This window comes from Saccopteryx leptura, chromosome 10 (assembly GCF_036850995.1).
Source record: "Saccopteryx leptura isolate mSacLep1 chromosome 10, mSacLep1_pri_phased_curated, whole genome shotgun sequence".
In the NCBI taxonomy this organism is placed as follows: domain Eukaryota; kingdom Metazoa; phylum Chordata; class Mammalia; order Chiroptera; family Emballonuridae; genus Saccopteryx; species Saccopteryx leptura.
In genome coordinates this window covers 6134856-6160939 of record NC_089512.1, presented here as the reverse complement: position 1 = coordinate 6160939, position 26084 = coordinate 6134856, and the positions used below count along the sequence as shown (strand labels likewise).

Genomic DNA, 26084 nt, shown 5'->3' with positions numbered 1-26084 from the left:
GGCCAGGAATTGAACCCGGGACTTCTGCACGCCAGGCCGACGCTCTACCACTGAGCCAACTGGCCAGGGCCTGCTTTGTCGATTTTATTAGCAGAGCCTACGGCCTCTTCCCCTCCCCCCTGAGTTCTGTGTTAGGTAAAATAGAAACAAGCATCTTGTCTCAATCCTTCAGATATCCCCCCAGACTGGTTAAAACAGATGTACACAGTACTTTGCAAGTCCGGTTTCCCTTTAAGGGGGAGAGATGGCTTTCTCTTGTCTGAGCATTTGCCTGGTTGTTATCAACCTTTGTCTGTTTTCTAAAGTTCCATCAAAGTGATTCAGTTAGTTACTGCTTGTTTTTTAATGTTTTCTGTGAAGGAACTAGACTTTGGAACTTCCTTATCTGCCATTTTACTGACCTTTAGATTATCTTTTCACTTTCTTGATAGTGTACTTTGATGCATCAAAGTTTTAAAAATAGACAAAGTGGCCTGCCTTGTGTAGCACAGTGGATAAAGTGTCCACCTGGAATGCTGAGGCTGCCTGTTTGAAATTCTAAGCTTGTCTGGTTAAGGCTCATACGAGAATCAACTACTACGAGTTGATGCTTCCTGCTCCCCCCCTGCCCTTTCTCTCTCTCTCTCAAATCAATAAATAAAACCTTTTAAGAAATTGATGAAGTATACTTTATCTGTTTTTTCTTTTGTACTTTGGTGTCATTAAGAAACCATTGCCAAATCCAAGGTCAGGAAACTGCCTCTTTTTAAGGAGCTGTAGCAAAGGTCCTGCCTATGACGTCTCAGTTTGACTTGGGTTATGTGCCCATCTTCAAAGCATCACTGGGGTGGGGGTGGGTAATAGATTATTCTGGTTGGCCAGGCTGGATGGTGTAGGACTGAGAATGGTGTTAATGCTAAGATGCTATTTCTAAAAAGGAAGGTAGAATGGCTGCTAGAAAAATTAGTAAATATTTAGTAAATGTGAAATATTCTTAGTACACTGAGAAGCTTATGGTGCCCTGGTGTATACATTTTTAATTAAAATATATTTGGTTTTTGTTATAAGTTAATATATAAATGTTTAAAAGTGACTTCCAAAAATATCCCTGATGTGGTCCCTCATAAACCAAGAAGGAAGAAATTATAATTATTATTATTATTATTTTTTAAATACTTTATTGATTTTACAGAGACAGGAGAGAAATGGGAGCATGGAATGGGAAGTAACAACTCCTAGTTGCTTCATGTTATTGTTCATTGCTTGCTTGCTGTATGTGCCTTGACCAGGGAAGCCCAGGGTTTCAAACCGGCAACCTTGGCATTCCAGGCCAAAGGTTTATCCACTGCGCCACCACAGGCCAGGCAGAAATTATAATTATTTAAAGATTTTATTTATTGACTGTAGAGAGAGGGAAGAGAGAGACTGGGGGAGGAGCGGGATAGCATCAACTCCTAGCAGTTGCTCACATATGTGCCTTGACCATGCAAGCCCAGGGTTTCGAGCTGGCATCTTTTTTTTTTAATTAATTTTTTTTTTTTTACTTGTTTCTGAAGCTGGAAACGGGGAGAGACAGTCAGACAGACTCCCGCATGTGCCCGACCGGGATCCACCCGGCACGCCCACCTGGGGCGACACTCTGCCCACCAGGGGGCGATGCTCTGCCCCTCCGGGGCCTCGCTCTGCCGCGACCAGAGCCACTCTAGCGCCTGGGGCAGAGGCCAAGGAGCCATCCCCAGCGCCCGGGCCATCTTTGCTCCAATGGAGCCTTGGCTGCAGGAGGGGAAGAGAGAGACAGAGAGGAAGGAGGGGGGGAGGGGGGGGAGAAGCAAATGGGCGCTTCTCCTATGTGCCCTGGCCGGGAATCGAACCCGGGTGCCCCGCACGCCAGGCCGACGCTCTACCGCTGAGGCAACCTGCCAGGGCCTCGAGCTGGCATCTTCAGCATTCCAAGTTGATGCTTTATCCATTGCGACACCACAGGTCAGGCAGGAGGAAATTAGTTTAGCCTTCACTTCATGCTCTAACGTACTTATTTTTTTGTGGTTTGTTTTGTACAGGTACTGCTGTAACGAGAGTTTGGTAGCAAAAGGATCTACTTATTGGGCCCTCTTGACATAGAGATGTGGGGGGATTCTCGATCTGTTAACAGAACAGGACCTTTTCGGTAAGTCTGAAATTTGAACATTGGAATTGTTAATGTTTTAATGATATAGTAAGACATTTTTTAGACCATAAAAGGGAATATTTTCTTTATGCAGAAATAACACTGGTGTTTAAAAATAAAAACTTAAAAAATTTTTTTCTTTTCTTTTTTAAAAAATTTATTCAGCAAGAGGAGGGGAGGCAGAGACAGACTCCCACATGCACCCCTACCAGGATCCACCCGGCAAGCCTACTAGCTGGCGATGCTCTGCCCATCTGGGGCGTTGCTCCATTGCAACCAGAGACATTCTAGTGCCTGAGGCAGAGGCTATGGAGCCATCCTCAGCACCTGGGGCAATTGAGCCATGGTGGGAAGAGGGAAGAGAGAGAGAGAGAGAGGGAGAGAGAAAGAGAAGCAAGAGGGGAAGGAGTGGAGAAGTGGAGAAGCGATGGCGCTTCTACTGTGTGCCCTAACCCAGAATTGAACCCGCTGGGCTGATGCTCTACCACTGAGCCCACCAGCCAGGGCCAAAAATTTTTTCTAGTCATTTCTGAAGTAATTTTGAGAAAATAACCAGCATGCCAATTGTTTTGTTTTATCACATTTTTTTAAACATTAAAAAATATCCCTCAATTATTTATTGGTTATCTAACCTCTTTTAGCAAAGTAATACATACTTGACTAATGAGGAAAGCTAGCATAAGTGTTTATAAATGTACATAAAGTTTTTGTTAAGGTCACTAATTTATGTCTAGAATCCAGAGCTGTGTCTTGCCTGTGGCACATTGATTTTCAGCTACCAGAAATAGTTCTGAGAAAGAAAAATTACTGTGTGTAGTTTTCTAAGCTACAGTTCAGTTTTAGGCAATACTGGGTGCAAAGAGAAGTGGAGAAGGTGGTACCATTCAGTTATAAATGGGTTATATTTTAAATCTGAAGGGAGCTCATTTTTTTTTTTTTTTTTTTTTTTGTATTTTTCCGAAGCTGGAAACGGGGAGAGACAGTCAGACAGACTCCCGCATGCGCCCAACCAGGATCCACCCGGCACGCCCACCAGGGGTGATGCTCTGCCCACCAGGGGGCAATGCTCTGCCCCTCCGGGGCGTCGCTCTGCGGCGACCAGAGCCACTCTAGCGCCTGGGGCAGAGGCCAAGGAGCCATCCCCAGCGCCCGGGCCATCTTTGCTCCAATGGAGCCTTGGCTGCGGGAGGGGAAGAGAGAGACAGAGAGGAAGGAGAGGGGGGAGGGGGGGAGAAGAAGCAAATGGGCGCTTCTCCTATGTGCCCTGGCTGGGAATCGAACCCGGGTGCCCCGCACGCCAGGCCGACGCTCTACTGCTGAGCCAACCGGCCAGGGCCGGGAGCTCATTTTTTATAGTCAATATAGTAAGCACTGATGATAATATTTAGTCTTTTAAACTTTTGTGTTGTGGCTGATCTATGGTGGCGCAGTTCATAAAGCATCGACCTGGAATGCTGAGGTCATGGGTTCAAAACCCTGGGCTTGCTGCGTCAAGGCACATATGGGAGTTGATGCTTCCTGCTCCTCCCCCTCTTCTCTTTCTCTCTTCCCCTCTATAAAATGAATAGACAAAATCTCAAAAAAAAAAAAAAAATCCCAAAAAATATTTAAAAATAAACAAAAACAAAAAATTTTGCATTGTGTTTACAATTATTAAAATGCTAAAGGAATGTGGTTTTGGTAGTTTTACTTAGTATATGACCAAGAAATTTGACCTTAAAGTTATACATTAAAAAATATTGATACTCCAATTGAAACTTCTGTTACTAGTAAATTTCCTTTCTGATTGGTAGTCTGCAAGATTATGTAAATTAAGTAGATGTTCCATTCATTGTTCTGAAGCTTGGGGGGGCAATGAAAAATTTAGAGAATCGAGTTTTTAAAAAATCCATCTAGTATTTAATAAAGCTAGTGTTTCATAAATATATACTAAATGATAGGGTCTTTACTTTCTGTTCAGTAATCTTTATAGTTATGTTTTTACTTTTTTATTTTTATTTTTAGATTTTATTTATTGATTTTACGAGAGAGAGGCAGGGGAGCGAGAAGTATCAGCTCATAGCTGCTTCACTTTTTTTTTTTAATTTTTTTAAAAATTTATTCATTTTTTAGAAAGGAGAGAGAGGGGGAGAGAGAGAAGGGGGGGGGCAGGAAGCATCAACGCCCATATGTGCCTTGACCAGGCAAGCCCAGGGTTTCGAACCGGTGACCTCAGCATTTCCAGGTCGACGCTTTATCCACTGCGCCACCACGGGTCAGGTGCCGCTTCACTTTTTAGTTGCTCATTGACTGCTTGTCATATGTGCCTTGACCTGGCAAGCCCAGGGCCTCCAACCTGCGACGTCAGACTTCCAGGTCGAGGCTTTTTCCACTGCCACCACAGACCATGCTTTTCATTGATCTTTAAATTAAAGCAGTGCTGGTGCTACTGGCTATATTTTTTCTTTCAAAATATTAGGATCTGGATCAGTAGGCAGCAAACTACAGCCCGTAGCTGATTTTTGTTTTGTTGGAACACAGCCACTATCATTGATTTACAAACTGTCCACGGTGACTTCCATGCTACAGTGGTAGGGAATAGTTGTGACAGAGACTAACATTAGCAATTGCTATCTGGCTCTTTATGGAAAAAGTTTGCTCATCTCTAGTCCAGATCACTGGGCTTGTACTTTAACATTTTTATATATTTAGATTGTAATATATATATTCTTTCTCTCCCTCTCTTTTATTCTTTTTTTTTTTTTGAGTTTAAAGTGAGAATGAACTTAGTTGGAGAAGCCATGAGAAAGTTGGCTACTCCCCAGGCAGAGCAGCTGTAATGTATTCTTTTTACTCATATTTGTGGGTGATGATTTTGTGAGTAAAAAAATCATAAGCTGTTGCTTATGAAATTCCCCCATTTAGGCGGTTTAGGTAAGCCTTTAGAAATGTTAGGTAACTTGAGCTCTATTGCTTAACTTTCTAAATTTTTTCATAACATTTTTTTTCTTTGACCAATTTCTCATTTAAAATTATATTTCCTCATCTTAATTTTAGTTTATAAGTTGTCCCATGCTACTCTTTAAAGATCTTTGACTAGAAGGAAGACATGGGGGAACTAATTTGGGTTTTTTAAAAAGGTACCTTGCAGGAAAATGATTTTATATTTTATTTTAACATTTCCTCTTAAAAACTTTTTATTGGGTTAAAAATTATTTTCATAGCCACTGCTCTTTTATATGAATAGAACTGTTTCTTTACCATTCTGCATAAAATATAGTTCTAATAACCCTAATACAGTAGGTTACTCTAGAACCATTTGATCTCAATTTAAGAGGGTAAGATAATCCTTAGGGCAGTATTGAGACAGTGTTGGATGTGTTTTGATCAGAAGACATGCAGATTTAGATTGCTCAGCACTTGTCCTGTGTCTGCTGAGGCTAAAGTCTTTCTTTAAGCAAACTATTGGGATTTAAATGATTTTAAATATGGGAGATATTACAGTTAGTGGTAATGTCTTAATTTTAGTGTTAAGTTGTATTACTTATGAAAAACATTTAAGCTTGCTTAAATTTTGTTCTTATGATGAACCACATAGACATAACTGATGTTAATGGGAGCTAACAGAAGTCATCAAGTTCTGAAAATTCATTAAATCTGCCCCGCTCTAATGTTTAGGTTGCTGTTGTTCAATTCCTATTATTTTAATAAAGGGTTTGGCATTGTAACTGTTTCTCTTGAACTGAGGGACCCAGAGTCAGTTGTCCTTTGAATCTTTCTAGTATAATGTGTAGTCTGCATTCAGAAGGGTCATATAATAGAACATACATATTTTGGGAGGAGAGAACTGAGTTGGACTTGATCTCTTAGTATTTTTGTTTTACTGCTAAATAGCAGATAATGCTTCAGATCATTTCATGTTTTCCTTTCTCATGTCTCTCCACGGTCAGGATTCTGGGTACCTAATTGCCTATTTCAACTCCCTAAACTTTTATCGAAGCCAAAACAATGGAAAATGACCTGGAGATTAGGCAAAGAGCAGAAGTTAGGTAGTATAAAAGATTGGGCCAGTTCTTATTTATCGCTTGAGTTCTGTAAACTGAGAATGTGAATTTAGTATTATACTTATTTTTAAATATATTTATTACCATGAAAAATGAGCATGAGGCATTAGAATGTAGAATAGCAGCTTCTTCATTTTTGGACCTGGGAATAATGCTTGAAGGCCTAATACTCTCTCTAAGGCCCTTTCAGCATTAAGCTCCTGAATGCTGTGGCTTGGCTTAGTCAATTTACACATGCTTTGTGGCATGAGTCATGCTGCCTTCTGTGCTGCCTTTGGGTGGTAGGATAGTAAGGACCAGGTGAGAGTGAGAGCCTTTGGGTGGAGCCACTTAGAACTGGGATTTAAATGCAGCCAGGGCTAGCAGTTAGCTGGTGTACACTGGTGTGCTCCTACTAGTTATTTATAGCCAGTGTTTCTTCATTTGGGGCCTGCATCCATTCTGATTGGGTGGTGTCTGTGCTGTAATCATATATTTTGGAATGTTCCTCCTGTATGCAGCAATGAGGACACCTCCTGAAACTTACTGTAAGAAATTTACAGTGCATTGATTTTTCTAATGTATAGGAATCATCATGTTGCTCTTGGAATTCTAAGTTCCCTGGCTGTAGGAAATGGAAATTTCTATAGTATATCGCCATTGGTAGCTTATCTGGTGTTGCGGATTTTCCCTGTTGCAGGACTGGGTGAAAGCTTTTTCTGCAGCAGTCATGTTGAAAACCTTGTGTTGACTTTCCTCGTGTTCTGAAATGGGAGCATAAAAGTTGACTCCGCCACTTCGTCCTAAAATAGCAAAACTTTGCTGTTTTCTGCAGATCTAGGACCTTGTTACAGAACTCTGCCAAAAATATATATATATTTACAGAAGAATGTGCTGTGATTAGAGAAGAATATGCTGGTGTGTAGATTTCAAACTCTCTGGACAATATAAATAACACTGTCTTTGTTTCTACAGTGGGAGCCAAGAAGAAAGGTTTGCTCCCGGGTGGAACAGGGATTATCCTCCTCCTCCTCCTCCTCCCCTTAAGAGTCATGCTCAAGAGAGACACTCTGGCAACTTTCCTGGCAGAGATTCACTTCCCTTTGATTTCCAGGGGCATTCGGGGCCTCCCTTTGTAAATGTAGAGGAGCATTCTTTCAGCTATGGAGCTAGAGACGGACTGCTTGGTGACTATCGAGGAGGGGAGGTATCTGGACATGATTTCAGGGGGGGAGATTTTTCACCCTCTGATTTCCAGAGCAGAGATGCATCACAGTTGGACTTCAGAGGTAGGGACATACATTCTGGGGATTTTCGGGATAGAGAAGGACCACCTATGGACTATAGGGGTGGCAATGGTACTCCTATGGATTACAGAAGTAGGGAAACATGTCACATGAACTACAGAGACAGGGAAGCTCACACTGTTGACTTCAGAGGTAGGGATGCCCCTCCACCTGACTTCAGGGGCCGGGGCCCTTATGATTTAGATTTTCGAGGCCGGGATGGATCCCATGCAGATTTTAGGGGAAGGGATTTATCAAATTTGGATTTCAGGACCAGAGATCAGTCCCGTTCTGATTTTAGGAATAGAGATGTATCTGATTTGGACTTCAGGGACAAAGACGGAACGCAGTTGGACTTTAGAGGCCGAGGTTCAGGTCCTAGTGATCTAGACTTTAGAGACAGGGATACACCACATTCAGATTTCAGAGGTAGATACCGGTTCAGGACTGACCAGAACTTTAGGGGCAGAGAGATGGGAACGTGTATGGAATTTAAGGGTAGGGAGATGCCCTCTGTGGATCCAAATATTTTGGATTACATTCAGCCCTCTACACAAGATAGAGAACATTCTGGTCTGAATATGAACAAGAGAGAAGAATCCACACATGACCATACAGCAGAAAGGCCTGCTTTTGGCATTCCAAAAGGAGAATTTGAGCATTCAGAATCAAGAGGAGAAACACAAGGTGTAGCCTATGAGCATGAGTCTTCGTCAGACTTTCAGAACAGCCCAAGTCCACGTCAAGACCAAGACAAGTCACAACCTTGTGGAGGTGAAAAGCAGAGTTCCAATTCTGGTCTATTTAAAGAAGAAGGTGGTCTGGACTTTCTTGGCCGGCAAGACACTGATTACAGAAGCATGGAGTACCGTGATGTGGACCTCAGGCTGCCAGGAAGCCAGATATTTGGCTATGGCCAGAGCAAGTCTTTTCCAGAGGGCAAAACTTTGCGAGATGCCCAACAGGAGCTTCAGGTATGTTAATGGTGTGAATGGCTTCTTTGCTTTTTCATAAGGCTTTTCTGAGGGATGAAGTGTAGAGTCCAAGACCACTAGTCCTGGGTCTCCCCTTGTACAACCTTAAAAAGCAAAATGTGTACTCAAGAATGGAATGTACATCTCGAGAGAAAAGTTCCTGAGCTCAAATTATATTTTTGATGTGTGTCTCTTCAATATTTTGCTAAATTATGGTACTGATTAAATGCCTCGGGATAATTTACTTTGAAAGTATGTATGAGTTGATTCTCTTAACATTTGCATAGTCAGGCCTTGTGACTGTTTTGGGGTTCCTTTTCTTACTTAAATTTATTTAGGAATCTCCATAGTCATAAGGAGGTGATATTAATGTCGCAAGTATCTTCTTGCAGCTAACTTAATTGATTTAAATGGTGAATTTCTCTCTGTATAATCTAATATACATATATTCCAAGCTAGGAGAATTATATTTGCAATTGGACAATGAAAATTTTATTTTTTAAAATAGATTTTACCCATCTCTACTCAGATTTCTGTTATTTAGGACAGTAATCCTAAGACATAGTAACCAAATAATGGATTTTGAGTATATTCGAGGTGGTTGACTGTATAATTTATTTAAGAACATTTAATTTATTTAGGACATTTTCTCCTTTATTTTTTTACAGGGACAGAGAGAGAGTCAGAGAGAGGGATAGATAGGAACAGACAGACAGGAATGGAGAGAGAAGAGAAGCATCAATCATCCGTTTTTTGTTGGGACTCCTTAGTTGTTCATTGATTGCTTTTTCATATGTGCCTTGACCGTGGCCTTCAGCAGACCGAGGAACCCCTTGCTCGAGCCAGAGATCTTGGGTCCAAGCTGGTGAGCTTTTTTTTGCTCAAGCCAGATGAGCCCGCGCTCAAGCGGTGACTTCGGGGTCTCGAACCTGGGTCCTTCCACATCCCAGTCCAGCGCTCTATCCACTGTGCCACCAACTTGTCAGGCTATTTAGGACATTTTCAAGAATAAAAGGGGGCACTATTTACAGTTATGCTAGGGAAGTAAACATAACTGGGAAGTGTAGTCATTTAGTATTAGGAGACTTTTTCTCAAAAGTTAAATCCTTGATAAAATTTTGAAATGGAGAGAAATCAGTTGGAACTGAGACTTTCATGAATATTAAAAATGCAGGATGGTCTGAATTATACTGAGTTGTATGGTTAAGATGATACTCTTTGACTTTGCTCTGGAATTGCCATCTGGCTAAAATTTATTTATTTATTTATTTATTTATTTATCTCCCTCCTCCCTCCCTCCCTCCCTCCTTCCCTTCCTTCCTTCCTTCCTTCCCATTCAAGAAAAGAAATATGGAGCATTTGAGATCTTGCTCCCCAACACATGTCATTAGTTTGGCTCAAATAAACTCATAAAAATTATCTGAAAAAATAAAAACTGTAGTTTCAAGAATATTTTAGTTGTTGTTTTTAAATCTTAGCACATTTGTATTCTAATGATTTGAGATCAAATTTTAGATCTCAGAAAAAGAGATTAGTTTTTTATATCTTCATATGATGCAAGTCAATCAAATTGATTTTTGATCCTGAGTTACCTGTATTTTATGTTGTTTTATTTTGCACTAACATATTTATTTCTGAAATAATTTTTTATTCTGGGTTCAAGGATCAAGATTATAGGACTGGCCCAAGTGAAGAGAAACCAAGCAAACTTATTCAATTATGTGGGGTGCCTGAAAATGCCACAAAAGAAGAAGTAAGTGTCGTTTTCTTTTCTTTTTTTTTTCTCTCTCTTTTTTTTTTTCTTTTTTGATCAGTTAAAAAAAATTTTAACTTTTATTTGGAAAAATTACAGATCCCCAGGAAGGTGTAAAGAAACATACAGGAAAGCCTTGGGTATTCTTCACCCAGCTCCTGGCATTGTTCACACCTTGTATTACTATAGCAGATACAATAGCTAAACCAGGAAGTTGGTACCATGATAGCACTTATTCTGATTTCACTGGTTATGCATGTACTCGCCAAGGTGAGGTTTGTAAAAAATATTATGACAAGTGATTGCTGTCCTCAGACCTGGTAATCCTTCATTAGGGCATAATCCAAAAGGGCAGGTTGAACTGCATACATAAAGATGCAGTTTATTTACAGTAGTAAAAATTGGGAACCTCCAAACTCCTCAGTGTTAAAGGACTGACTTGACTAAATTATAGCTGAACACATGGAAGAATTTGGTCAGAATATTACAACGAAAGCAAACAGTGCTTATCCTGTGCCAGGCCTTACATGATACTTACAAGCATTCGTTCATTTAAATATTACAGTATACTATGAATAGGCACTCTTAATCCATTCACTTCAAATATTAAGCACTGCTGCATGCCAGGCACTGTTTTAGGTTTGAGTAATACAGCAGAGAGTGTTATCGTCACTGCTTCCATGGATAATGAAAAAGTAAGCACAAGGCAGATCACAATTTCAGGCAGTGATAAATGCTCTGAAGAAAACTGAGGTAAAACTTTAGAGCATCACTGGGTTAGGGACAGTTTTAGATCAGGTAGTTAGAGCAGGCCAGCACTGAGGAAGTGACATTTGAGCCCAGCACTGCACGCAGTGAGAGAACAGTCCAGATGGTGCGGGGAAGAACTGAGCAGCAGGCTGGGAGAGTTGAGTGCCATGGCTCTGGGCTGGAGTAAGTTTAGTGTATATATATCATCTTCTGTGAATAGATGAGAAGCCAGGCACTCAAAGGTTACACAGCAGGTGAGCAGGAGGGGCCCAGAACGCAGGCGCCCTGATGTCAGAACTTGAGTTCAAGCTTGTGACAGCTATGCTCTTTTGCCTTTTCTATATAATTGGGGACTTTTGGATAATTATGTTCCATTTATTCAATAGTTTTTGAATGCCAAAGTGCATTTGTAATTATAGCTTTAAATTATGCCGACTAAATTTTTTTCTTTATGAAGCTATTTTGCATTTATAAAGTAATCATAGCTTTAAATTCTGTGGAGTAAAAAACCAGTGGGGAAAATATAATATTCAGTATTTGATTGTTTGTAACGTTACTGTAAAATACCATATTCTTGCAGATTCTTAATGCCTTTCGGACTCCTGATGACATGCCCGTAAAGGACTTGCAGTTGAAGGAGTGTAACACAGGTGAGTTTCTTGTTGTGCCTGTGGCCTTGGGTTAGGAAGGGTCGTTGTGTGCTACTCAGAAGAATTTTAAGAAACCACAGTTAAGATTTTCAGAAGCCCCCTGTTGGTGCCTTCAAGTAACAGCCAGCTTTAGCCTTAGCTGTGGTTCTTCGTGGATGTTTTGTCCACACAGGCGATGAGGATGCACATTCCTGTTCATCTGAGTGCCTGTGCAATTTAAAGTGAGTGTTGCAGCATCTGTCCCTGAATATATTTTGTATAATTAAATCATTAATCTTGCTATTTATGTTCTTCATGGTGGTGGAATGTTTGCAATGGAGACTAGTAGGATTTAATAAACTTACTGTATGTAAAAGTTTGCATTTAGTGCTTCAGCATGAAATTTACAATTTTCCAAGAAAAATTGTACAAATTAGTAGTTTCTTGAATTTTCAGTCTTGCTTTGAGAACAGAATCCTGCAACAGCTGGCTTGTTGAAATCCATAAATAGATTCAAAAGAACTTTTTCTTTGACCTCTGTTCTGTGGTCTAAACTGCAGATTAAACGTTTCAGAATATCCTGCAATATTTGAGAGTACCAAGTTCTGTCAGTTTCTTCAAATTTTACTACAAGAAATGTAGTCAAAAAGGAAGTGCCGTGCACTTAAGATATTCACCAATATTTTTAGGACTACATAATATGAAATGGTGTAAAAATAAAGGTAATCTTTTAGTGATCTACTTTGTAAAATTTTAAATTGAAGGAAAGTAGAGCATTAATCTTTTCATAGAATTTAGATTTCATAATCCAAGGTAAAGAACTCTTTAAGTAAGAGCATGTCATATTTTTGAGGATATAGTTTAATAAGGAATAAAGTTTTTGTATTAATTAGATAGCTTCTTCACGTTGGTTCTGCAGAGGGAAACAATCACAAAAAAATTAATTTTTGTTCTTGAAATAATCTGGTGCTGACATAAACTTACATTAAGTCCAGAAATATTTTTTTCTCTAATTTAAGAACAAACTCAGAAGCATTATTTCTCAGAAAGCTAATCATTTCTTTACTTTAAAAGCACCTCTGGATTTGTGGAGACAAGACAGAGTTCTTTTGTTATTCTTGCACACTCACTATTTTTTTGTTTGTTTGCTTTTTTTATTTTTTATTTTTTGCCCATGTCTTACACATACTTTCTTGATTTACCGTTATCTTTGGGAACTAAACTAGAGTTTATAGATTATGGTTTGCTTTTTAACTGGGGTAGGACAATAACCTTAGTTTTGACCTTTTTGGGGGCATTGCTTTCATTAAGTATTGGTACATTTAGGAAAATAGAGATGTCTTGATGTTTAACAGCAATTTATTTATTTATTTAAAAAAATTTTTTTACAGGGACAGAGAGAGAGTTAGAGAGAGGGATAGACAGACAGAACAGAGAGAGATGAGAAGCATCAATCACCAGCTTTTCATTGTGACACCTTAGTTGTTCAATAATTGCTTTCTCACACGTGCCTTGACCACGGGCCTTCAGCAGACCGAGTTACCCCCTGCTCGAGCCAGTGACCTTGGGTCCAAGCTGGTGAGCTTTTTTTTTTTTGCTCAAGCCAGTTGAGCCCGCGCTCAAGCCGGTGACCTCGGGGTCTCGAACCTGGGTCCTTCCGCATCCCAGTCCGATGCTCTATCCACTGCGCCACCGCCTGGTCAGGCAACAGCAATTTAAACTTTTCATTTCTTCAGTACTTTCTGACTTTCTGTTTATATTGTCATATTTATTAGCAGAATAAAACATATTAATGTATAGGGTCCACAAAGGAAGTTCTTAAATTTGCTGGCTGTGGTAGCCATTAAAATCATAATTGGCTAGCCTGACCTGTGATGGTGCAGTGGGATAAAGCGTCGACCTGGAACACTGAGGTTGCCGGTTCAAAACCTTGTGCTTGCCTGGTCAAGGCACATATGGGAGTTGATGCTTCCTGCTCCTCCCCCTTCTCTCTCTCTCTCTCTCTCCCCTCCCTCTCTCTAAAAATCAATAAATAAAATATTTAAAAAAAAAAAATCATAATTGGCTAACCAAAGTCATTGATACACATGTGAAATTATTCAGTACATTAGTTTAAAAAAAATGCCTTTCAGGACATGCAGTCCGTTCTTAGCATTTTAATATATGAAGTGATAATGTATTAAATATACTAATGTAGATATGTATTAAAGATTTTTTAAACGAAAGGATTGGATTACCAGTCCCATGTTATCCGTATAATATCTCTGTTTGGCAAGTAGAGTGAACTTTTGAAAATACCAGTTAGTTAGATCATATTACTCCCATGCTTAAAATCTTCTAATGGCCTTCTGTCTCACTTGGAAGAAATTCCCATCTTCTTGTTCTGCATGAGCTGGCCCTTGACTGACTGACTTCATCCTGTACTGCTCTCTGTTTCTCGTAATCTGCTCCAACGACACCAGCCTTTTCTCTGGTCCTTGACCAGGACAGACTTCTTTCTCCGTCTAGGCCTTCACTCTGCTCTTCCCTCCGATCCTCACTTGTCTTCTAGGGTTTAGTTTTTGGCTTTAGTTTCGCTTCTCAGAGGCCTTGCCTCACCATTGCAATCTAAAATTAATCTTCAGTCATGTTTCATTATATCTTAGTTTATTGTCATAGGACCTGTCCCTGTTATTTTTCTCAGTGGTTTTGTGTGTCTTAGTCCTCCAACTAGAGAGTTAGCTTCCCAACAGCAGGAACCTTGTTGGTCTTGGTCCGTCCCGTTTCTAAGTGCTCTGCTTGACACTGACAGGTCCCCAGTATGCGTGGAATGAATGTGTCTGTGATGTATATTGAGAGCAGCTGTGATCTCTTCTGAGGTGAGGAGCATTACGGGTGGTTTAGGTGGCCGAGCCGTGCTGTCTTACGTACTTTTAAGAAGATTGTCTGTGAATTTTAGTAGAAAGGGTAATTTTAGAAATGGTAGTTTTTAGGGCTGTGAAGACCGGTGCAGGATGGATATTGTTTATAGGAGGGGTATTCTGGGGTCGAGTTCATCCTTGAGTTTATGTGGTGGGGAGCCAGTCTGTAACAGAGATATTAATCCCTGTTCACTGACTCAAGTAATTATCAATTGAATTTTTGTCTCATTTAGAGCTGTGGCCACAACTTTGGTCCAAAATCTGTAGGGCCAGATGATTTTATAAGTTTTTCTGAACATGGAAAGGTAATGTGATACATAGATCATACATGAATTGTTTCTCTCAGTGGGATGTAAGACAGACATAATATATCTGTAGCAAAATGTGTGGTACTCTCACTAAGTGGATTGAAACAACTATAAAGAGACTTAGTGTCGTGGAGCTCAGGAGTTGTCTCCTGATGACTTAATTGAATATTTACCAAAAAACTTGATATTTAAAGGATTTTTAAATTTTGGCATTGCATTTAAAGGATGGTGAACCTACATATGTTATGTATGTTTGAGTTTTTCTTTTGCCATTTTCAAATATATTGTAATCTCCTTCCTTGTAAATTATCGGATTAAATTCCTGGGAAAAGTATCAGGAATGAAATGTCTTTTGGTGGCTGGACAAGCAAACTCATATATACACACAATGGAATACGACTCGATAAAAATGAAGAAACTACTCATGCATGTGCCAACATGATTGACTCACATAGGCATTATGCCGAGTGAAACAAAGTAGACTCAAAAGGCCACACACTGACGTACAAAGAACTGAAGTACAGGTACATGATACAACTGGGGTGAACCTTGAAGACATGCTCAGTGGAAGAATCCAGACACGAAAGACCTCATATTGTGTGGTTCCATCTATATGATGTGTCCAGAATAGGCAAATCCATAGCGATAGGAAGGAAGTTGGTAGTTGTCAGGGGCTGGAGAAGAGGGAGAGGGGCAGTGACTGCTTAATGAGTATGGGATTCTCTTTTGTGGAGAAAAATGTTCTGGAACTAGATGGTGGTGATGGTTGCATAACATGGTGCGTATACTTAATGGCACTGAATTGTACACCTTAAAACAGTGCATTTTATCTTGCATGCATTTGGTTGTACTTTTTTTTAAAAGATTTTATGTACTGATTTTTAGAGAGAGAAAGGCAGGAGGGTGAGAGGAGCAGGACACATTAACTCATTGTAGTTGCTTCTTGTATGTGTCTTGACCAGGAAAGCCTGGGGTTTTGAACCAGCGACCTCAGCATTCCAGGTCAACGTTTTATCCACTGCCCCACCACAGGTCAGGCAAGCTTTTAAAATATATTAAGTATACTATATCAAGTATGTTACCATATTGTTATTATAGCCATCATTTACAGTAAGACTTTTGGGTTTTTGTCTTCTTTCTTTTTTAAAGTTTTTATTTATTGATTTTAAAGAGAGAAGAAGAGAGAAAGAGAGAGAGAGAGAAGGGAAGAGCAGGCAGCATCAACTCATAGTAGTTACTTCTTTTTTTTTTTTTTTTTTTTGTATTTTTCTGAAGCTAGAAACGGGGCGAGACAGTCAGACAGACTCCCGCATGCGCCTGACCAGGATCCACCCGGCACGCCCACCAGGGGGCGACGCTCTGCCCACCAGGGGGCGATGCTCTGCCCCTCCGGGGCATCGCTCTGTTGTGACCAGAGCCACTCTGGCGCCTGGGGCAGAGGCCAAGGAGCCATCCCCAGCGCCCGGGCCATCCTTGCTCCAATGGAGCCTCGGCTGCGGGAGGGGAAGAGAGAGACAGAGAGGAAGGAGAGGGGGAGGGGTGGAGAAGCAGATGGGCGCTTCTCCTGTGTGCCCTGGCTGGGAATCGAACCCGGGACTTCTGCACGCTAGGCCTACGCTCTACCACTGAGCCAACCGGCCAGGGCCAGTAGTTACTTCTTATATGTATGTGCCTTGACTGGGCAAGCTCAGGGCCTCAAACCAGTGACCTCAGCATTCCACATGGACACTTCATCCACTGCGTCACCATTGGCCAGGCAGGTTTTTGTATTTTCAGGAGAATTTTAATAGCCAGTGTAAATCAGCCCATGAGAGTGATTACTTTCTAATATGCATACTCAGGCCCACTCACAATGGTTCTGACATCAGTATTTTATAGTAAGAGGAATTTTTTGTGCTGCAAATTTTAATATTTCTTAACAATATACATGGTTTTATCTGTGTGCAAGCATGTGGAATTCCGTTATTGGGCACTGGAGAGATTGGAATTCAAATTACTTGTATCGGTCTAGAATCTTATTAAGGGTGAGAAGCTGAGAAGCTATACAGTATAGTGGTTAATAACATCAGTTTGAATCTGAACAGCCTGATTTTGAAGCCATATATTACTACTTAACTATTGAGGTGATTTTGAACAAATTACTATTCTTTCTTGACCTTCTTCCCCATGGGTAAAATGAGGTTAGTAATAATTGCTTCATATGGTAGGCTTATGAGGATTCAATTAATGTATGCAACATTTTTATTATAGCCTTGCACCAGCAAAGGCTATGTAAATATTACTTACTTTCATCGTCAGTTTTGTTAATTACTGAAAATCCTTATGGTATACATCCATAAGTCTTGGATACACAGAGTGCCAGGGATCAAGATTGTGCCTTTGTAAACATTTTTCCTTTTTAAGTTTTAGACATAATTAAACTTAAATTTCTATTCTTATTTGGTAGCTAAAGTTATGGGTAGAAGAAATTGGAATATTAGGCTTGTGAATTTAATATTAGCCTGACCAGGTGGTGGCTTCAATGGATAGAGCTCCAGCCTGGGATGCTGAGGACTCAGGTTCAAAACCCTGAGGTCACTGGCTTGAGCATGAGCTCACCAACTTGAGCATGAGATCATAGACATGACCCCATGATCACTGGCTTGAGCCCAAGGTCGCTGGTTTGAGTCAGGGGTCCCTGGCTCATCTGCAGCCACGCAGTCAAGGCACATGGGAGAAAGCAATCAATGAACAACTAAGGTGCTGGACCTACAAGTTGATGCTTCTCATCTCTCTCCCTTCCTGGTTGTCTGTCCCTGTCTGTCCCTCCAGTGCTCCCTTTCTATCTCTCAAAACAAACAAACAAATAAATAAAGATCTGAAGTACATTGTCAACATACAGTATTGCAGGGTTGCTGTATAAAGATAATATTTGATGCTCTTTTTTTTTTAATTTGGATTTTATTTTCCTTTTATTTTTTACAGGGACAGAGAGAGGGATAGATAGGGACAGACAGACAGGAACGGAGAGAGATGAGAAGCATCAATCATCAGTTTTTCGTTGCGACACCTTAGTTGTTCATTGATTGCTTTCTCATATGTGCCTTGACCGCGGGCCTTCAGCAGACCGAGTAACCCCTTGCTTGAGCCAGCGACCCTGGGTCCAAGCTGGTGAGCTTTGCTCAAGCCAGATGAGCCCGCGCTCAAGCTGGTGACCCCGGAGTCTCGAACCTGGGTCCTTCCACATCCCAGTCCGATGCTCTATCCACTGCGCCACCGCCTGGTCAGGCATATTTGATACTCTTAATGTCTCCTGTAGTTCATATCTTTTCCTTCCCAGTGACTTTAGTATCAAAATGTTTGTTTTTTAGCAAAGTATGAATGTGATTATGAAATCTTTTTGTGTGTGTGTGTTTTTTTTAAAGAGAGATGAGAAGAATTGTCACTTTAGTTCATTTATTGCTTCTCATATGTGCCTTGACCTGGGGGGTTCAAGCTGAACCATTGACCCCTTGCTTAAGCCAGTGAACTTTGGGCTCAAGCTAGCGACCTTGGGGTTTCAAACTTGGGACTTCAGTGTCCCAGGTCGACACTCCATCCACTGCGCCACCACCACTCAGGCTGTCATGAACCCCTTTTCTCTGTGTGTCTATAGGTTCTGTGTGCTCCTCTGGACCACAGTAGTTACTTCTGTAAGAAAAGAAACTCAAGGCTTTGCCAATTTGGTCTTAGTTTCTGTTTTCATTTTGGCAGCTGTGGGTTGCTTTCCACACTCCTGGACACTCCCTCAGTGAGTTATGTAGTCGTTATCAACCCACTTGAGAGGACCTCTGCTTGTTCTGTGGCTACCTTTTCTGATTGTGGACATGCATTTGAGTGTTTGCAGTAGATATTTGATGATAAAAGGCACCTTAGTTGCTCCTGCTGTTCTACAGTGTTTCCCAAGAACACACAGAGCCCTTTACACACTGCAGAATGATTTTATTTTTGTGTGTGACAGACAGAGAGAGGGACAGATTGGGACAGACAGATGGGAAGGGAGAGAGATGAAAAGCATTAATTCTTCGTTGCAGCTCCTTAGTCTTCTTAGCTGTTCATTGATTGCTTTCTTATATGTGCCTTGATGGGATGGGGGGGTCTACAGCAGAGCAAGTGACCCCTAGCTCAAGCCAGCAACCTTGGGCTCAAGCTGGCAACCTTGGGCTTCAAGCCAGCAATCTTTGGGCTCAAGCCAGAAACCATGGGTTCATGTCTATGATCCCATGCTCAAGCCAATGACCCTGCGCTCAAGCCAGATGAGCCTGTGCTTAAGCGGGTGACCTTGGGGTCTTGAATGTGGGTCCTCTGTGTTCCGGTCCGATGCTCTATCCACTGCGCCACCATCTGGTCAGGCAGTTCAGAATATTTTATGTGGGAGATATGCACTGAGTTTTATATCAAGAGAGTCTACTTTGAAAGGAATTAAATAACAAAACAATTTTTCTTGTTAATAGTATATGTACAAATACACATTATATCTCTAAAGTAATTTTATTTCTTCAAATAGTTAACTAATCAGAGGAGGCTGATTTTTGTGGTAAGTTGAAATGGAAATTGCAGGGGTTATGGTCAAAGCTGTGAAATCAGGTAGAAAATTGGAGCTATCTAGCAGCTTTCCTTTATTCTTCCTGGTCATTTCCTGAAATTCAAAGCAAGAATCAACCTGAACTGTTGTTACAACTTTCATAAAGAACTTGGAGTATATTTTTCCATTTTTACTTATTGATTTTAATGAGAGAGAGAGGGAGAGATAGGAACATCAGTTTGTTCCTGTATGTGCCCTGACTAGGGATCGAACCAGCAAACCTCTGCACTTCAGGACGATGCTCTAACGGAGATATGCGGCCAGGGAAAACTTGGAGTATTTAACAAATCTTAAGTTATAGCTTTATTACTATTATAATGACATTGCAGGCCATTCATTCCATGTGACAAGGAATCCAACCCATTTTACCTACGTTGGTCTACTTTTTTTTTAAGTGAGAGGAGGGGAGATAGACTCCTGCACATGCCCCGACCAGGATCCACCTGGCAACCCCTGTCTGGGGCCAATGCTCAAATCAACCAAGCTATCCTCAAAGCCCGACGCTCAAGCCAGTCAAGCCACTGTCTATGAGAGGGGAAGAGAGATAGAAGAAGAGAGGGAAGGGAAGAAAAGCAGATGGTTGCTTCTCGTGTGCCCTGACCGAGGATTGAACCCAGGACGGCCACACTCTGGCTGAGACTCTGCTCACTGAGCCAGCTGGCCAGGGCCAACTTTCAACTACTTTTTAGGTTATATTTTCCATTGCCTTAGCAATGGAATTTTTTTTAACTTAAATTTTAATTAAAATTTTAAAAGATTTTTCTTTTAAATTAAAATTTTAATTAATATTTGATTTGTTTTCTGGCCCTTGATACATTGAGTCAATGATGACAGTTTTCTGTTGTTATATATACTTTGTGCTCAGAATTGTCCTAGGTTTTGTGTTGGATTTTTTCCCCTGACTTATATTTCTTCTTCTTTTCTTGTTCTTTTTTTTTTTTAGCGAGAGAGAGACAGACAAATAGGCAGGGAGGGAGAAAGATGAAAAGCATCAACTTATAGTTGCATCACTTTAGTTGTTCATTGATTGCTTCTCACACTTGCCTTGAGGGGGGGCTCCAGCCAAGCCACTGACCCCTGGGCTCAAGCCGGTAACCTCAGGGTTTTGAACCTGGGTCCTCAGCGTCCCAGGTTGACACTATTCACTGCACCACCACTGGTCAGTCTGGGTTTTATTTCTCATCTGAACAAATCACTTCTTTTTCTTGCTGTTCCATTTGTATAGCGTTGCTCCTAAAGATGAGTGTATCTGTCCTGTGAGGCAGTGAAGGGAGCGTGGAAACCCCTTGTGGGGCGTTGCATTAACAAATGTATTTTTGTGGACAGATGCTGGTAAGCAGGGCTGTTATAGGGGAGGTTGGGGTTAGAGTTCAGCAGTTTGTAAATCCCATGACTTCGCAGTCTAATTAATGGGTCATTAGAGCCACAGGTGATACTGATCAGGAGGGGGGGAGGGCGTCTAACTAATGGTACGTTCAATTCTTCAGTGTGTGTTGATTGCTAACAACAGTTGTCTCTCCCCCAGCCTACCCCACTGCCAGGCTTTGTGCGTGAGCATAAACTTGGACCCAGCTCTTTGTACTTATTTCTGCTTTTACACCTTCTTCCTTTTTGTAAAGATTTAGCTGGTTTATGACTTGAGTTGAAACAAGGAAAAAAAGGAGACCTGAAAGGGTCTGTCCCCTGCCAACCAGAAGCCTCCTGTGGTACCCAAACAGAATAGTTGCCCCAGTCTGTCAGCACTTCTGTCTTTGAAGGTGGTTTCTGCTTGAAAAGTGGTGACTATTAGCATAGCTTTGGGATAATTTCTTCTGTTTCCTCTCTTGGGATACTTTCTTTTTCTAGATACTTTTCTATTTTTGTTGACTTTGTTTTTTCAGAAGATTCAGCCTGTGGTTAAAATGTTTTGGGTCCCCACTTGAACTTTCAGTGGGATTACCCTCTCCAGATCATCAGTGCTAAAGAGGGCAGAGGATCTTCATGGTTAATAGAAAAAGTCATTTCTGGAATGACTCTCAAAGTCCAGAAACATCCAGACTTTCCTTGAGTACTTTGTTTTTTTGGGGGGTAGTAGCTTTGTCTAGTTTAGGGGAGGGAGGGGCTAGCTGGGAGGGCTGTGTTTAAGGGATTCAGAAACAGGGGATTTAAGTGTCTTTTGTGTTTGCAAGGCACTAACACCACTCCCGTCTGTATTTAAATGCTGTCCCCAGGTTACGACTATGGCTATGTCTGCGTGGAGTTTTCACTCTTGGAAGATGCCATCGGATGCATGGAGGCCAACCAGGTTGCTTTATACTTCGGTCAAATGATGCTGGAAGGATATTTATTTATGTATGGGGAGGGGGGGTTTCAAATGATGACACTTCGGAAAGGTACCAGAAACCTGTATTTGGAGCACACCACATACCAACCAAAAAGCTGTTGTGAGGAGAAGCTTTCAGAGAGGCTGGGAATGTTCCTCTGGAAGAGTTAATGGCTCAGAGTGTCTTTTAAAAACCAGAGCCCAGTTGTAGTTGGACTGTGTTCCAAAGGCAGTAGATGGAAAAAAGTGACTGATCTGGAGCGCTTCCCCATGAGTGTGACTGAGATGGGGGTCCTGATGCAGAGATGGTCCTTGGGGACCCTTGAGAGTCCGTGATCTCAAGGAACTGCCTAGCACAGGAGGTCTGGGTCAGTGTTCTCATCCAGACGTAGGGTGAAGACCGCAGATGGCAGCTCCTGTGGCACTGGGTCCTGCCTGCATGTGCTATTTTCTTATGGGAGCCATCAGGGAGGAGAGAGGCATGGATTGTTTTGTCTATTGCATTAATTGTTCTTTGCAAACTGAAGTTTCGTACTCAAGTTCCTGGCGGCATTTAGTCAAAGCTGGTGAATCTGAATCTGTATTTATGTATGTTTGAAACGCCTAGATGTATTCAGCTTGCCACCTAGATCTGTATTCTGGGTTTTTAATTAAACCCTGCTTGGTAGTTTTGGGAAGAATTATAAAACGGATAGAATCCTTCGGGTCCTGGTGTTTCCTTAGGGAAAGGTTTGTGGGTGTTTTTTGTTTTGTTTTTTTAGTGGTGTCTTAGTTCCTCCAACTGTAAAATAGGAGAAAGAAGCTTAGCAATGTAGTTTGATTTTTATGTCTGCCTATTAACTGTGCACCTGGAATCTTGAGAGAAGGCTCTGCTGGAGAAGAGTCATATTGCCTGAGAGCGTTTCCTCTTTTATGGAAGGCCCTTTTATCAGCTTTGTTCCGTTCAGAATGGCGCACTACACTGAACTTTTTCCCTTCTTTGCTCAATGTTCTTCCCTTATGGAGAGGACATGCTCTAAATCCTTTGGGAGAGGCACTAATTAGAGGAAACTTGACTTACTATCTTCATTGTTAGTGGTATAAATATTGCTAGATCCTCAGAGAATGACCAGGATAGGACCATATCCCCTTGACAGTTCTTGTTGACTGTTCCATATCCATCATTGAATCAGTCACTTAACAGACACTGATTATGTATCAGAAATTGTGCTACCTTCCAGTATTAGAAGAGAAGAATGAAGGTCCCAATCTGTATGCTTATGATCTATTTCATTCTGACAATTTGTCCTAATATAAGAATACTCATTTAATTCATAATCATCTTGTTCTTATCAGTGAATAGTCTTTAAGTCCTCTGCCACTGTACTAAGCAATACTGTGACTGGTGGAAACATAAATGGGGGAGTCATAGTAGGCTCCATTTCTTTTGTACCATTCTCCCAACTGTGTGTTTCTCCTAGTGGAGTGTTGATTTCTATCAGAGCTATGTAATCATTGATCTAAAATAATAAGGCAGGCCTGGCCTGTGGTGGCGCAGTGGATAAAACGTCAACCTGGAACTCTGAGATCATCAGATCAAAACCCTGGGCTTGCCTGGTCAAGGCACATATGGGAGTTGATGCTTCCTTCTCCACCTCCCCTTTCTCTCTCTTGCTCTCTCTCTCTCTCTCTCCTCTAAAATGAATAAAATCTTGGAAAAAAAAAAGAAAAATAAGCAGTATTGTGCCTTAACTACCTCTTCTCTCCATCCCAACAAAAAATCGTGTCTAAAGCATCCAGCTCCCTAAAGAGTAGTGCCAAATAGAACTAGGACAGCCTTCTTTAAAAACAAGATTTAGGCCCACCCTGGCCAGCTGGCTCAGTGGTAGAGTGTCTGGCCCGGCGTGTGGAAGTCCCATATTCGATTCCTGGCCTCACACATGAGGAGCACCCGTCTGCTTTTCCACCCTTCCCCCTCTCCTTCATCTCTCTCTCTCTCTTCCCTTCCTGCAGCCAGGGCTCCATTGGAGCAGGTTGGCTCAGGCGCTGCTGAGGATGGCTCCATGGCCCCCGCTTCAGGCGCTAGAATGGCTCTGGTTACAACAGAGCAATGCCCCAGATGGGCAGAGCATCGCCCCATAGTGGGCATGCCAGGTGGATCCTGGTTGGGCGCATGCAGGAGTCTGTCTGTCTGCCTCCCTTCTTCTTACTACAGAAGAATACAAAAAAATAAATAATAAATAAATAAAAAAGAAGGTTTAGGCCCTGGCCAGTTGACTCAGTGGATAGAGCGTCAGCCTGGCATATAAACATCCCAGGTTCAATCTGTGGTCAGGGTACACATGAGAATGACTGTCGGCTTCTCTTCCCCTTCTTCTCCCCTTCTCTCTCTCTTCACCTCTCATAGCCAGTGACTCAACTGGTCTGAGTGTCGTCCCCAGGCACCCAGTCAGGGCACATGTGGGAGTCTGTCTCACTATTTCCCCTCCTCTCACTTAAAAACAAATAAGAACTAAAAACAAGGTTTATTCATTTTTTCTTTTGGCAAGAGAGAGAGAAACAGGGACAGACAGATGAGAGAGATGAGAAGCATCAACTCATAGTTGTGGCACCTTAGTTATTCATTGATTAGTTTCTCATATGTGCCTTGACTGGGGGGCTCCAGCCAAGCCAGTGACCTCTTGTTCAAACCGTTGACCTTGGACTTCAAACCAGTGACCTTTGGGTTCAAGCAAGCAACCACGGTGTCATGTCTGTCATTTCATGCTCAAGCTGGATGAGCCCACAGTCAAGTCAACAACCTTGGGGTTTTTTTTTGTTTTGTTTTGTTTTTTACAGGGACAGAGAGAGAGTCAGAGAGAGGGATAGACAGGGACAGACAGGAATGGAGAGAGATGAGAAGCATCAATCATCAGTTTTTCCTTGCGAGACCTTAGTTGTTCATTGTTTGCTTTCTCATATGTGCCTTGACCGCGGGCCTTCAGCCGACCGAGTAACCCCTTGCTCGAGCCAGCAACCTTGGGTCCAAGCTGGTGAGTTTTTGCTCAAGGCAGGTGAACCCGCGCTCAAATTGGCGACTTCAGGGTCTGGAACCTGGGTCATCTGCATCCCAGTTCGACGCTCTATACACTGCGCCACCGTCTGGTCAGGCAACTTTGGGGTTTTGAACTTGTGTCCTCAGCGTTCTAGGCTGACACTTTATCCACTACACCACCTGGTCAGGCAAGGTTTACTCTTAGTCAGGGTTTCTGTTAGAGCCACATCTGAAAAATATTCATTTATACGAGTAATATCTTTTCTCTAACCTTCCCACCCAATCTAGAAACACTCGTAGGGACTCCAGGTCCCTGGTGAATGATCCTTGTTCAGTGAATGGGACAGCAGAACAAAGCAGGAGCAGGCTCAAGCTACTTCCAGGTGTGAAACAGAATTTTCTGACAGACTTTCTCATGCATAGGGTACCATAAAGCACTGTGCAAGAGTGCAAGTAAGGACAGCTCTGTCTTCTAGGACCTTATAATCTCAGACTAAGAAAGGTGACAGAGATTATGTGGTACTCGTGTATCCCATAGGGCATTCTCTCAAAAAACTCTAAATTTTTGTGATATAATTTTCAGTTTTCAGAGTTATTCCTTAATAAGACATTGCCGTATCCTTATTCAGTCAACTCCATTTCCGAGATTGTTATTCTTCCCCTAGACCCGGGACCAGGGGCATGCTGCGAGCACCGCTGCACAGCCGCGCCGAACCATGTAGACTTTACAGCCTGGCAGCATCCCTTTAATAACTTTACCGCAGCTCGGGCTGTGTGCAGATCATTTGGATGGAAAGTTTTTTGAGGATGGGATCTGCAGGGAAATTTGTAAGTACCATAGAAAAGAGGAGGGTAGGCTCTACAGTCAGATGTGACTTGCTGGGTGGTCTCTGGCAAATTCCCTCAATCCCAGTTCCCTGTGTTAGCAGTACCCCATGGGGCTCTGGTGCAGGTTAGATGAGAACACACATTCACTGGTGCCTGCTGTGTGCCAGGCGCCTTTCTGGATGCTGGGGATGCTGCAGTAAACAAGAGAAATTGTAAAACTCCTGTTTTAGTGAGGGCATAAGCAAATAGACAAATTTGAAATAACATATGGTAGTGCTGAACACCACAGAGATCACGAACGGGGTTGCGAGAGTGCATGATGGAGCAGCTTGCGGGGGAGGGAAGCTTCTTGAGGAGTGACATTATGTTTGAGTAGTGACTCGTGGTGAATAATGTATACAGACATTTTACATAGCACTTGGCACCTCGTAAGCATTTGAAATAAGATAATCATCTCCTCCCTGTCCCCTTTCTTCATGTCAGGTAATTTCCAGTCATAATTCTGGGAAAATGAAATGTTCCTCTCTGGATATTCTGTTAAGAAATGGATGTGGATCAATCTCCCAAGAA

At 41.7% G+C, this 26084-nt stretch overlaps 1 protein-coding gene across 8 annotated transcripts in view; it reads left to right on the top strand.

Moving 5' to 3' along the window:
- Positions 1-26084, top strand: part of RBM6 (RNA binding motif protein 6) — a 101947-nt gene that overhangs the window by 22480 nt on the left and 53383 nt on the right. For 7 of the 8 annotated variants that reach the window (XM_066350761.1, XM_066350764.1, XM_066350760.1 and 4 more), the window contains 5 exons: positions 2040-2146; positions 7144-8428; positions 10092-10181; positions 11512-11581; positions 21582-21655. In XM_066350761.1, the coding sequence (XP_066206858.1) occupies positions 2103-2146; positions 7144-8428; positions 10092-10181; positions 11512-11581; positions 21582-21655 (1563 nt within the window). In that variant the 5' untranslated portion in view covers positions 2040-2102. The remainder of the gene's footprint in view (positions 1-2039; positions 2147-7143; positions 8429-10091; positions 10182-11511; positions 11582-21581; positions 21656-26084) is intronic. The other variant, XM_066350767.1, reaches the window with a different exon arrangement.